General features: G+C 40.0%; 1 protein-coding gene across 6 annotated transcripts in view; it reads left to right on the top strand.

The window, feature by feature from the left end:
* LOC144605442 (RNA-binding motif, single-stranded-interacting protein 3) overlaps positions 1-15236 on the top strand; it is a 1037045-nt gene that overhangs the window by 1010123 nt on the left and 11686 nt on the right. For all 6 annotated transcript variants that reach the window (XM_078420726.1, XM_078420737.1, XM_078420711.1 and 3 more), the window contains one exon: positions 6010-6120. In XM_078420726.1, coding sequence (XP_078276852.1) covers positions 6010-6120 — 111 coding nt within the window. The remainder of the gene's footprint in view (positions 1-6009; positions 6121-15236) is intronic.

Genomic DNA, 15236 nt, shown 5'->3' with positions numbered 1-15236 from the left:
GGAAATCATGCTTGACTAATATGCAATTTTTGAGGATGTAACAAGTAGAATGGATAAGGGAGAGCCAGTAGATGTGGTGTATCTGGACTTTCAAAAAGCCTTTGACAAGGTCCCACACAAGAGATTAGTGTGTAAAATTAGAACGCATGGTATTGGAGGTAGCGTATTGACATGGATAGAAAACTGATTGGCAGACAGGAAAGAAAGAGTAAGAATTAACTGGCCCTTTTCAGAATGGCAGGCAGTGACAAGTGGGGTGCCGCAAGGCTCGGTGCCGGGACCCCAGTTATTTAAAGTATATATTAATGAGTTAGATGAGGGAATTAAACGTGATATCTCCAAGTTTGTGGATGACACGAAGCTGGGTGGCAGTGTGAGCTGCGATGAGGATGCTATGAGGCTGCTGGGTGACTTAGATAGATTGGATGAGAGGGCAGATGCATGGCAGATGCAGTATAATGTGGATAAATGTGAGGTTATCCACTTTGGTGGCAAGAACTGGAAGGCAGATTATTATCTGAATGGTGTCAGATTAGGAGAAGGGGAGGTGCAATGAGACCTGGGTGTGCTTGTACATCAGTCACTGAAAGTAAGCATGCAGGTACAGCAGGCAGGGAAGAAAGCTAGTGGCTTGTTGGCCTTCATTGTGAGAGGATTGAGGAGCAAGGAGGTCCTACTGCAGTTGTACAGGGCCCAGGTGAGACCGCACCTGGAGTATTGTGTGCAATTTTGGTCTCCTAATTTGAGGAAGGCCATTATTGCTATTGAGGGAGTACAGCGTAGGTTCGCCAGGTTAATTCCTGGGATGGCGGGACTGACATATGATGAAAGAATGGGTTGACTGGGCTTGTATTCACTGGAGTTTAGAAGGATGAGAGGGGATCTTTTTGAAACATATAAAATCTCCAGGGATTGGACGGGCTAGATGCAGGAAAAATGTTCCCCATGTTGGGTGAGTCCAGAACCAGGGGTCACAGTTTAAGAATAAGGGGTAGGCCATTAAGGACAGAGATGAGGAAAAACTTCTTCACCCAGAGAGTGGTGAATCTGTGGAATTCTCTGCCACAAAAGGCACTGGATGTTTTCAAGAGGGAGTTAGATTTAGCTCCTCGGGCTAAAGGGATATGGCGAAAAAGCAGGAACGGGGTACTGATTTTAGATGATCAGCCATGATCATATTGAATGGCAGTGCTGGCTCGAAGGGCCTGCACCTATTTTTCTATGTTTTTATGTTCTATGTTTCTACTCTTCTTGGGCACTCACTCATAATAAAGGATTCTGCTTATTTTTCTATTAACTGATTAAAGAACACACACACACACACAGACATATATATATATATATATATTTAATTCCAATGCAATGGCAGAGCTTTTGTCATTTTGGATTACTGAATCATAAATTCATATAATCGTCAATATGTTGGGGCTCGTCCCATTATGATGCTGGACAATTGCAGATCAGCCAAACAAATAATTACCATGATTGGATTGGAAATAAGTATCTGGGTCGATGAGTAAAATTTTAAATAGATAGGTGGATACTTAGCAAATGTAGATGTATACATCCCTTAGGCAATGTTACTTCAGTATGTAAAAGCTTCCGTGTAACCTGAGGGTATTGAAAATTCACAAAATGCAGATTTGCTCTCAAAATATGTGCAAAACTAAATTGTTAATTTCCAAAGTTGTGGATGATAAAGTCTGAAAATGTGTAAGGCATTGTTGAATAATTTAAGATGCCATTTAAAAAAAAATAAAGTTCCCAAGTTCTGAAATGAGTTCTGTGTTCGTAAAGGATTTGACTATAGACATACTGGCTATATCGTTCATGCCTATAAAACCATTGCAATTACCTAAGGACTGGAATATACCAACAGCCTACTGGAAATTTCTTGGAGTAATCACGATTTCCCTTTGTAGGAAAAAAACTGCAGATGCAGGTTTAAATCGAAGGCAGACACAAAATGCTGGAGTAACTCAGCGGGTCAGGCAGTATCTCAGGAGAGGAGGAGTGGGTGAGGTTTCAGGTCGAGACCCTTCTTCAGATTGATGTCAGGGGAGGGGGCAGGACAAAGATAGGATGCAGTCGGAGACAGGAAAACTAATAGGAGAACTGGGAAGGGGGAGGGGATAGAGAGGGGAAGCAGGGACTACCTGAAGTAGGAGAAGTCAATGTTCATACCGCTGGGGTGTAAACTGCCCAAGCGAAATATGAGGTGCTGTTCCTCCAATTTGCGCTGGGCCTCACTCTGACATTGGAGGAGGCCCAGGACAGAATGTTCAGATTGGGAATGGAAGGGGGAGTTGAAGTGTTGAGTCACCGGGAGATCAGATTGGATGAGGCAGACTAAGCGGAGGTGTTCAGGGAAACAATCGCCAAGCCTGCGCTTGGTCTCGCCGATGTAGAGAAGTTGACATCTGGAACCTATAGTTTCCTTTGGTCACTTCCACCATTTTAAATCAATGTAAATTATAAATATGATCATTAATCTGTCCGTGACGTTACATATTATTAATACTCACATACATGACTGCAAAAGGAAAAACCTGTGGATTTGAACAATAGATTAAAGGACCATTTTCAGATTAAAGTCATGGCTAAAATATAGTAAGTAACAGGAGTAATTGTGAAAAAAGAAAGTTATCTTTCAGGAGAATTGCTAACTTGGAAAGGATCCAGTAGTTAACTGTGTGTAAGACAATACTGGCACATGAGTTATAACTAAATCTCTCTTCTCCATGAAAAGATAATTGAAATAAGGTTAAGGATGAAAGGGAACAGTCTTCATAATGACTCACACAGAAAGTACAGATAATCGGTATAGCCCTGCTGTAAGGATTTTCATTTTTTTGTAAATTGTTAAATGACAGGTCTTCAGTGCCTGGTGAACAGTCCAAATTAAATACTGCCATGAGCAGTTAGCCTTCCCCGGCAACATATCGAGGAAAATAATTGATAAACCAGACATGGAGATACATTCACTGCATTCTTGTCAGGATCAAAGGTTCACATGGAAGTCACGTATAGTTTCACCTCCTTTACCAGACACCTTCCACTGCCCTCTCATTTCCGCATCTTGAAAGGACTCTTCCCCCACCACACACAATCCATTCTCCTGCATTCATCTGTCTCGCAGCATTTTCTCACCCATTCTCCAATCCAGGGCTCAAACATTCTTACAGTGATTCTGTTGTACTTCCTTTCAAAACTATTTTTGTGTTGATGTAAAGTTGTAACCAGAAATATGTAAAACAATTTCCAGAGCACTATCTGTATGAGCATGTAATCTTGGTTTCATGGTGTAAGTGCAACATGACACAATAGCCAGGAGTTTATTACTGGTCCATAACTATTCAGATTAACATCAGTGATGGCAAGATCCTCTTAATAAATAAATATTAAAGTGTCTACTTAATCTGATGTCGATATCTTCATGAATTAATTCATTTAATGCTGAAGGAAATCTTGATATAATATCGAGTATTTTTTCCAAGGAGTACTGCAGCTCGCTGCTTCCAGAGTAATTGGTTGATGAGCGAACCCACGAAAATAACAATGCAATGTAAACACTACAGAAAGTTACTTAGAAACAATTGCAGTAAACCCTCATTATAATGAATCACAGGGGGAATGATATTCATTATTATTGATTGTCCGCTATAATTGAATAAGGAATTACCGGGCAATATTTTACCATTATATAGACAATAGGTGAAGGAGGAGGCCATTCGGCCCTTCGAGCCAGCACCGCCATTCAATGTGATCATAGCTGATCATTCTCAATATAAGTAGTAGAAACAAAGAACTGCAGATGTTGGTTAATACAAAAAAGGACACAAAGTGCAGGAGTAACTCAGCAGTCAGGTAGCATCTCTGGAGAACATGGGTTTGATGACATTTTGGGTCGAGACCCTTCTTCAGACTCTCGGTCGGAAACTGGGACTGGAATCCAAGTGAGTTGACATCCTGCTGGTAGTTGGGGAGAGGCGAGGATCGGCTAAGTCATTGGTGGTGGCCCGTGGACGGATGGAGTGCAGGTAAGGGGCAGCAATGGCGACAGCTGACACAGCCTGGAAGCAGCCATGGAAGCTGTGTGGGCCAGCGGTGGGGGCAGTAAGTCCGGCCTGGAAGCAGCTGGGAAGTGACGAGGGCTGGCGTCGGCAACCTGGCTTGGCGGTGAAGGTCGGGTAGGACTGGATTGGAAGGGGCTGGGGTGGTGGTGCGGGTTAGCAGCAGCCTCGGTTAGAGAGACCGGGGATATTGGCGCTGCATCTCCTGATGCCACTGCGGGCTTCGGCCTTGTGATGATCGAGTGTGCGGCGCGATCTAGCAGTGTGTCTTGATTCGAAACGTCACCTATCCACGTTCTCCAGAGATATTGCCTAACCTGCTGAGTTACTCCAACTCTTTGTGTCTTTCAACATCGCATAAGTGTTTCAATTTCAATTACCTCCGCAGTGTAACCAGTGGCCTGTGTTCTTAAGGAGACAGTGGTTACTGTCCATCCACTATAACTGGATTCCGTTATAAAGTCCGTAATAACAAGGGTTTACTGTACAAATGAATAATTCCAATTATTTCCTTTCTGTTTTTTACATGAAGTCAAGATCAAGTGGCTTTTGTAGTATTAGCCCTCAGTAGATTGTATCAACTCAGCTCAATATTGCTCAAAGGATTCACATCAACTCATGCATGGAATTTCTATTTGATTTCTGGGAAAAAAGTAATGATTGTAATCAGTTTAAATCACATGCACTTGAATATTTTTTGTGGATCGGAATATCAAATGAATCTGATCTGAATGTTTGAATAAATGTCAATTGAGCTGTGATGTGTAAACTTAAGAATCAGCTTTGAAAAAGGTAAGAAAACTTTTTTAGTATTTTGTGTCTGCATATCTTTTTAGAGCACAGCAGACCTCAACAGAAAGACAAGACATCAACTTGCCTTTCTGCTGCACAGCAGTTGGGCTTTGGGATAAAGATTCTTCCCTGCTGCTTCAATGAACTAGAGTTTGCTTTCAAATGAATGAAATTAATCTTGTTCACTATCATGCCACTCATCCACTTTGGACGAGTCACATATGAGTGGATAAATGCATATATCCAATAGTTGCTTTTTGAGTGGGCTGCTGAGAATTATACATTGAATGGTATAATAGTGAGATTTACATTAAAAAGCAATGTAAGTTTTGTTGCATCATTCCAAATATCAATAATGCTTTACCAACTTGTCTATTTTTAGTATCCTTTACCTTACTGCTACTGCAAATTTATGATCAGAAACATGTATTCTCATAGCTTTGAGTATTCAATGTTGTTAAAGACTTTAAAAATGTACAATATTTTTTCACCTTTTTGTTTTCAGTTTTTCCCTGTTTCTTAATCCAATCTTTCTTTCTTAATTTTCTCAGAGTGTCTGATTCAAAATTGAGTTCATACAGTCTGGTTAACATTTTCTTCTGAGTCCTGGCACTAAAATCTTCAGTCTGTTCAGTCTGGTCTGAGATGTCTCGTTTCCCTCACTGGGTTAGTAACTTGCTAAAGGCCTACAATTTCAAGGGAGGCCTTAGATGCCCCAGTGCATCAAATTCTGAGTCATTAATGATCACAGTAAAGCAATGGAAGCATTATAAAGCAAGAGGGTGAGTCTTATTACCATCTGTCATGATCTGATTTTAGATTAGACTTGTAACTGTTCCCCAATATCAAATTTATATCGCACTGAACTACAAACTCAGAAGTATTTTACTTCTTTGTGAGTAATGACATTTTGTTTTGGGTCACTATTTTTCTGCTGATAGATGTTTCTGATTCAGATACTAATCATCCCTTTACAAATTCTTGACACACAAGAGAATAAAAGATAATACCTGCAAACGTTATCATAGGTCGATTTGCAAATTGATTCACAGAATGCTAATATTTATGGATGTCTAATGCTTTTATAAAGAAGATTCAGCTCTGATACAAAATGTTTTAATATGATTTGCTGCATTTCTTTCAGGGTGCTGTGATAACGCCCACTATGGATCACACCATGTCCATGCAGCCAGCCAGTATGATGGGACCCTTGGCCCAGCAGATGAATCACCTGTCACTGGGCACAGCAGGAACAGTGAGTGCTAGAGATATCAAGCAGCCTCAATATGAAATGTTTCATCTCATACATAACATGCCAGCCATATTTTAATTCCATGAGTATTATCATAAATGGTACTATACAGAAATAAAGTTCCAAGTACAGTTTATGAACTATATTTTGCCCTGGGAATTAATGGTTGTAAAGCAGGTGATTAAACATTCAAGCCACTTTCTCCGTTATAATAGCTCGTCTCAATTCTTTTGCTGTGATATATGACTAAGAGGGGGAAGCTAAGATCCAGCTTAAAATAATTTTAATTTACAAAGCATCTTTTAGCATAGTAAATGCTTTAAGACATTTGGACCAGTAGCAAAATGTTTGATCAAAGTTTTAGACTTTAAGGACTTAATAATTACAATAATGATACCGTCATAAAAAAATGTACGTTGCTTTTTAATTCATTTTATGTTTATTGAGCATTGCTGGTAAGGACAGCATTTATTGCCCATGAGAAGATGGCGGTGAGCTCCTTTCTTGAACCATTCGAGTCTTCTGGAGAAGAAACTCGATAATGTTGCCAAGAACTAACGACAATAATAGAATAGAAGATAGACACAAAATGTTGGAGTTTAGTGTGCCAGGCAGTATCTCGGGAGAAAATAAATAAGTGTATTGACCTATTCCTTTTCTCCAGATATGCTGCCTGACCCATTGAGTTACCCCAGCATTTTGTGTCTTTCTTTAGCAACATCTGCAGTTCCTTCCTGAACAATAATATAATCCTAAAAGAAGGTGTGCTCCAGAGGCCAACATGTATGTGATAATGTTCTCATGTGTTTGCTTCCTTTGTTCTTCTAAATGGTGTATGGCTGGGGCAAAAGAATTGCTGCATTGCATTATCTAATTAGTACAAGGACAGCCATAGTGTACAGTAGTGGAGCGAGTGAATGAATTTAAGGTGGTGAACGGAATGCCAATTGCATGAGCTGCTTTATCCTGAATGTTTGATTATCCTTGAGTGTTGGAGCTGCATTGCTCCAGGCAGTCCTTCTTCAATTTAATATTCACGATGGAGTACTGATTTGTCAGCTAAAAAGAAACAGCAGGTGATGATATGAATGATTCTTTGCAATGTGTCTAACCTGAAGCAAGACCTCACCAACTCCACAGTCAATGCTGTAGATGCTCGGTTCTTTTCGTGCCTGACGTTTACTACTATCTAAGGCTTTTCTATTGGTAGAATAGACTCACCTTGAAAGACTCTCATTTTTTTCCCATCAGGATGATAATAACTCCATTCCAATCCATTCCCAAATGGTGGTGAGGAGGTCTTGTAGGGTTTGCTGATTTGGATGCATATTTTCCACCTGCAATCTTATGCCTGGAATGACATCCAGCTGTTTGGTTTTAACATTTTTGGTGTTATTAATACAATGACATGGCTTGCAGAGCCTTTTCAAGAATCAACCATAATGATATTAGAAAGAAGTTAAATATCGATTACGCCATGAAAAAAAAATTGGATTGCACCACCAAGGTGCATTAGTGAGCCGGGTCTCACTGTCTGCAACAACTTGACACTGAATGAAAGAGACTTTGGGCCAGTTTATTTGTAGTTTTGATCATTGCAACACCATTTTCAAAAGGTGTTTCATTTTTCTCTCCGATGTTAAAAGATGTGATGTGCTGGTTAGAAGGTTAAATAAGTAACAGAATAGTGGATTACCTGATTACCCCCTGTAACTTTCTTTTTTTTTCCTAATCAGATATGCAGCACTTTGGTCAACGTGGGTTGTTTTTAAATGTGCTATACAAATAAAATTGACTTGACTTGACTTGACTTGCTGTTCCTTCATGAGAGTGAACAGGTTACAGGGAAATAAGTATGAGAGTTGTAATTTGATCAGCTGCCTCCTTTGTTGTGATGAAGGTAAACCAACTGATTATCTGAATATATGAGAATTTTGATTAAAAAAGTTACATGAATGAACTTGAACAGGAGATATCTCGTTATGAGTTGGACCATGCAGTACAGAAACAGGTCCTACAGCTAAACTAGTCCATGTTGACCAAGATGTCCCATAAGCTAGTCCTTAAAAAGAACACAAAGTGCTGGAGTAACTCACGCTCTTTCCACCAAGGCCTACCTGATCTCCCAGTTGCTAACCACTTTAATTCCTCTTCCCATTCCCATACTGACCTTTCTGTCCTGGGCCTCTTCCATTGTCAGAGTGAAGCCCAACATGAACTGGAGTAACAGCATTACATATTCCACTTGGGTAGTTTATAACCTAATGGTGTGAACGTTGAATTCTCCAACCTTGAGTAACCTCTAGCAGCTGTCCATAACTCAGGCCCTTAATTCCCAGCAACATCCTCATAAATTTTCTTTACACCCTTTCCAGCGTAACCTTTCCCATAACAGGGTGATAATAATTGAACACTGTACTTAGGGTGCAGCCTCACCAACATCTTGATCAACCTCTACACTCTATTCCCTACCCTGTGACATCACTTTCACACAACTATGTTCTTGTACTATGGGGTCCATCTGTTCCACAACACTTCCCAAGCCCTATTATTCAATATGAAGATCCTGCCCTGTTTTGACTTCTCAAAATGTAACACCTTACATTTGTCTAAATTAAACTTCATTTACCATTTCACAGCTCACTTTACCAACTGATTTAAGATCCCGCTGTAATTCTTGATAACTACCTTCACTGTCCATGATACCAACTATTTTAGTGTCATCTGTAAACGTATTAACCATGTCTTCCACATTCTCATCCAAAATTGTTGATTTAGGTGACAAACAGCCATGAGCACACAACCGATCCCTTCAAACACCACTAGTCACGAGCCTCCAGTCTGAAAAACAACATTCCATCACCACTGTCTGCTTCCTATCGTGAAGCGAATTCTGTATCCAGTTAGGTAGTTCTCCCTGGATTCCATGCGGTCTCATCTTCTTGAGCAACCTACCAAAAATAGCACCTTTGAAATGTGGATAAGTATTTGGTAAGAATACCATGATTAAATATATCCCAGGATACAAATTAATGTTGCATGACTGTAGAATGGGCAGAATGGCTTCTTCTTTTAGAGCTTTGTTAATTTCCATGAGCGAAAATACTAATATTAAAGGCACTGTATAAATGCAAAGTGAAACTAAATACCATGAGATGCTGTATTATTTTGAGGAATCTGGAACAATCATGAAATTTAATAGAAGGAGTTACTAATACATGTATTGACAAATACATGTCAAGAACTACAAGTCATCCAATAGGAGCATATTTATGATAAAAATTGAATTGGCTTTTTAAAATTTCCGATACTTTAATTGGTGGTGATTCTAACTGTCTGTTTAACTCAAGCCACATTTATTTATGCTGTAAATAAAGGCCTTCAGGTTAAACATTTCTCTGGAAGACTAATGCATTCAGGCACACAAGTTGCCTTATTAGTCTTAGTGTTGGAAATGTGATTTTATTATCCTATAAATGGGCACAAATGTATAGAAAATTGAATCAGAACAATGGTGTGTTTAACTGCGAACTGATTCTCAAGCTGTTAGTGTAATCAGACACACAATTGTTTTACTTATTTCTAGACATGATAAAAATTTATTGCATCTCAGAGAGTGAGAGGATATTGCAAGAAATACCTCAATAGTGATTTCTTTGGTGCATAATGCAAGTGTGATTATATATGATGCTACTTCAAGGCCTCTTCCCATTCCCGCACTAACCCATCAGTCCTTGGCCTTCTCCACTGCCAAAGTGAGGCTACGTGCAAGCTGGAAGAACAGCGCCTCATATTCTGTTTGGGTAGCTAACAACCTATGTACATTGAACTCTCCAATTTCAGGTAAATTCATTCCATCTCCTTATTTGCCTAGCTCCTGCCACCCCCCACTTTTGTGCACTGCCCCTGCCTATGGCATCTAGTTCCTTTCCCCTCCTCATTCATCATCCAACCCTCCCTACTCCGGGGCCCCCATTTTCTTTCCCGCTTTTGCCTTCTTCCCACCATCTTTCCCTACATTTCACTCCCCACCTTCCTTTCTTATCAGGTTCCACCATTCACATCACTGTGCCTTCTCCATTTATCACCTCTGAGCTTGGTTTCTAACCTTCTCTCCCTCACCTGACGCATCTACTAATGAACCCCTCCTTACTTGGATCCACCTATCACTTGCAGCTCTTGTCCCACCCCTCACCTCTTCCCACCAGCTATATCCCCTCTACTCCATCGACCTGAAGAAGCATCATGACCCCGCAGAGCTCCTCTAACAGTTTATTTTGTTCTCAATATTTCAGCAGCTGCAATCTCTCGAGTCTCCATTTTATTTGCGAAATTATGAACTTTCTACAATTATAATGAAAAACACTCCACTGCTAATCCACAATATAAAATTACAATGACCACGTTTCTCTCAGTAGAACCCAACAATGGGGCGGCGCAGCGGTAGAATTGTTACTTTACAGCGCTTACAGCACCGGAGACCCGGGTTCGATCCCGACCTGGGTGCTGTTCTTTCACGACTCTTCTTGAAGGGTCACGACCTGAAACATCACCCATTCCTTCTCCCCAGAGATGCTGCCTGTCCTGCTGATTAATCCAGCTTTTTGTGTCTATCTTTGTTTTAAACCAGCATCTGCAGTTCTTCATATACATATTCTATGAGAGCAAATGGGGCTGAATTCTATGAAGAGGCATGTCTAGCTGTGATCCCAATTGGAGTGTGCTCCAATCCACATGTTTCATATACGTAAAGGGAATTTTATACCAAATTACTCACCTGACAGGTGCTCTGTGGAATTTTCTCTATTCTTTGAGTTTGGAGGAGTCATCTTTAAATCTGTCTTTCCAAAGAATAAATTGGACTGAAAGCACATGTTTAGTTGAAAAGCTGCTGTATGCACCAAACGAAATAAAGAAACTATAACATTTCAGTGGTCATACTCACTCAAATAAATAACTTAATTGCCCCACTATGTCTTAGGATCACAAAACACAGATAAACATCATATTCTTGCTTCCTAAAATGTATAATTTCTTTGGCTGGTAGACTCCTTTCAGCACTCAGACCAAGCATTATTTGTACACATGCACAAAATAGCCTAGTTTGAACTGAAATGAGCAATGCGGATGGTTGTGTCATTTTCATCTTTCTCGTCTTTACTGGAACTGATACTATGATATAGGCATTTGAACAAGAAGTTCATATTTTGGTAAATGTAGTGTTATCTGAAGAACGTGGCTGAACTACCTAACATTCAGATATATTTTTTATAACTAATTTCTTTCTGGCCTACATAATTTTCCTTTAGTCTATCAGAATTAGATTCTAGTTGATTAAGCCAGCAAGAACAGTATTACACATCACATTTTCAATTATTATGCAGATCTAACATTAATGTATGTTGCACTTCCTCAGCAGTGTTAATCAACACAAGTAATAGTAATCTTTTACCTTTTCTCATGTGAAATGTAAACTGCACCATTCCATTGCATAATCTAATCCATTAGAGATTCTATGGTTGATGGTTGCCTGGAATTGAAAAAGCAGTCAGCCAAAAGATGTCCTAGCAGTGTGTATTTTAGGATTGTGAATGTATCACTCACTCCAAAAGATGACAGTTCATTTGCTTTAAAAGAATCAAGTTAACATTTTCATATTTCAACTATCTCAATATATTAACTTAATTTCTAGACAGTACTGTTCAATGGTTGGAATGAATTAAATCCGAAACTGCAGGACTGTGCAATAGATCATCTGTCCCACTGAAGCAAAATCATGTTGCAAAATATTGCTATGATTGAGGTGATTTTAGAGTTTGGTAAACTTTTAAGCAATACAAAGAAAGGCATGATTTAAATGTATTTATTTCTATCGCTCTCCAAGTTTACAAAATTAGAGTCATAGAGTGATACATGCCCTTTGGCCCAAGTTGCCCACAGCGGCCAACATGTCCCAGCTACCATAGTCCAACCTGCCCTCGTTTGGTTCATATCCCTCCAAACCTGTCCTATCCATGTACCTGTCTGTTTCTTAAAAGTTGGAATAGTCTCAGCCTCAACTACCTCTGGCAGCTTATTCCATACACCCACCACCCTTTATGTGAAAAAGTTACACCTCCGATTGCTATGAAATCTTTCACCTTAAACCCATGTCCTCTGGTCTTCGATTCACCTACTCTAGGCAAGAAACTCTGTGCATCTACAAGATCTATACCACTCATAATTTTATACACCTCAATAAGATCCCCCCTCAACCTCTCTCTATAGGTCAGACCCTCTAGTCCTGGCAACATCCTCGTAAATCTTCTCTGTACCCTTTCCAGCTTGACAACATCTTTCTTATAACATGGTGCCAAGAATTGAACACAATACTCTAAATGCATCCTCACCAACGTTTTATACAGCTGCAACATGATCTCCCAACTTCTATATTAAATATTCTGAATGATGAAGGCCAATGTGCCAAAAGCCTATTTGACCACCCTATCTACCTGCAACTCCACCTTCAAGGAACCATACACCTGCACTCCTAGATCCCTCTGCTCTATAACACTACCCAGATCCGTACCATTCACTATATAGGTCCTGACTATGTTATACTTCCCAAAATTCAACACCTCTCATTTCTCTGAGTAGGTTTAAATCCATAGATGGTCACTTGAAACTCTTTTGACTTTAAATTGCCTTTACGATTTTTGCAGAACCAGTGGAGTCGAGGTTTCAAAGGTCTTTTATTGTCACGTGTACCAATTAAGGTACAGTGATATGCGAATTACCAAACAGCCATACCAAAAAAAAGCACCAAGACACACAACTACATAAAAGTTAACAGAAACATCCACCACAACAGACTCCCCACATTCTTCACTGTGATGGAAGGCAATAAAGTCCAATCTGCTTCCCTCATTCTTCTCCCGTAGTCGGGGCAGTCGAACCATCCGTAGGGGCGATCAAAGCCCCCGCGTCGGGGTGATTGAAGCTCCTGCGGCTTGGAGTTCCCGATGTCGGTCTCTGACCATAGACCATAAGCTCCATGATGTTAATGTCCACAGGCACCCGCAGTAGAGCTCAGAGGTTGACACCTGGCAAAGGGACCAAGGGCTCCACGGTGTTAAAGTCCCGCAGGCTCCCGCGGTGGGAGCTCCAGCAAAGGCCACAAACTCCTTGATGTTATGCCGCAGTGTGGACGGAGATACGATATGAAAAAAAATCACATCTCTGTCGCGGTAAGAGTTAGAAAAGGTTTCTCTCACCCCCCCCACATAAAACAAGCTAAAGAACACTAAAAGCATACATTTAACACATACTAAAAAAACAACGAAGAAGGGACAGACAGACTGTTGGCGAGGCAGCCATTGCTGGTACCACCTGGTGGTTAGCTGCATACACAGGTCATTTATGTACTTACGTGCTTGAATTTCATTCCTCCTTAATGCCCAGAAGTGACTGTGGTCACTATGCTTTTAGTCCAATAATGATCCATACAATTATGGCCAAACTGTTAAAGTGATCTGAAACATTGATCACATGATTTAAAGCATTAGACAAATTTACAACAAGAATTTTGATTCTGTTCAATGTATGTCATCTACATGGCAATTGCACTAGAAAAATACTCAAATTACATTTCCCTGTACTGAAAATGAGTATGCAGATATAACTATTATCAAAATCCCTTTCTTCAAACTGCTCACCCTTACCAACGGATCTCCACACTGAGAAAACCACTGTTGACGTTTCCCTGTGATTTTTTTAAAACGCAATTTCCAACCCAAATCTTGCAGAATCCTATTGAGTAATGCATATCTGTTAACTGGAAAGGAATCAAAATAGCAAGGCATTTTCGCTGCCAAAAGATATGTACTACCAGCCATTTGTGCTCCATGGAGCATTAGAGGAGGCTTGAGAGAGGTAGATAATATCACAACCAGTTTATAATCGATGAATAGAGGAAAGCTATTCCAGTTAGCATATGGTTCAATGACCAAGGTCATCAGAAGTGTAAGTAAAAGCTTTTTACTTAGCGACTATGAACTTAGTTGTTATGTGGAATTCATTGCCTGTGAAGATGGTGAAAGCAGAAGGAGACAAAATAGATTGCAGATGCTGAATAAAAAACAGAACACTTGAAGAACTCAGCAGGTCAAGGAGCATTCATCACAACAAAAGGCGTAAGTCCCCAGAGGGAACAGGAAATGTTACCTGTGTAGAGCAGTAAGCAAGGGGGTGAAATAGAAGCTGGTAGGTGATAAGTGGAAACAGATGGGGGAGGGGATGATGAGCAGATGGAACCATAGGGCTGAAGATGGGAAGGGTGAACAAGGAGAGATGAAAACTAGGTGGATTGCTGAGTGTATGTGTGGATTACCTGAAATTGGAAAATTTATCATTCATATCTTCAATATCTTCAATTTCAGCTAATCCACACATTCATCTGTCCACCTTGTTTTCTTCTCCCTTTGTTCATCCCTCCCAACTCCTTACCCCACCTGGTTTCATCTAACATTTCCCTTATCCATTTGGTTCTACCTATCACCTACCAGCCTCTATCCCACCCCACTACATATTGTTTTATACTGGCAATCTTTCCTGTTCCCTCTCAGACCTCATGCAAGATCTCAACCCAAAATGTCTGAACTCGATAGGAACTTTAGAAATAATAATTTGCAGGGCTAAAAGGAATAGAAATATGATTGCTCTACAAGGAGTCAATATAGATTGTTGGGCAGAATAGCCTCTATGTGCACCACAATGATTCTATGGCTGCAAAGAAACTTTGGCTTTGAAGGTAGTGAGCAGATCCTCCCTGCTTTTTCAATTGTGAAAACGTAAACAGTGCTTAAAATACACGTTAAAGTACAGTCGTTAATTTATAGAATGCAATAAATATAAATAAATTGAGGAGGATGATGTAGAGTGAACTGGGCAATTGCAAAGGAGATGGGTAAGTAAATTAAAAGGTGCATTTTACAGGATATGGAGAAAGTATAGCTTTATGTCGAATTAGTCAACTGTTTCAAAGTCAGAACTGTCACAATGGGCCAAATGATCTCCTGCTATGCCGTGTGATTTAATGAAAGTATGATTAATTTCCAACAATTACAATAGTATTTAGTCAG

Source organism: Rhinoraja longicauda, chromosome 2 (genome assembly GCF_053455715.1).
Source record: "Rhinoraja longicauda isolate Sanriku21f chromosome 2, sRhiLon1.1, whole genome shotgun sequence".
Taxonomy (NCBI): Eukaryota; Metazoa; Chordata; class Chondrichthyes; order Rajiformes; family Arhynchobatidae; genus Rhinoraja; species Rhinoraja longicauda.
This window is presented reverse-complemented; position numbering and strand designations above follow the sequence as displayed.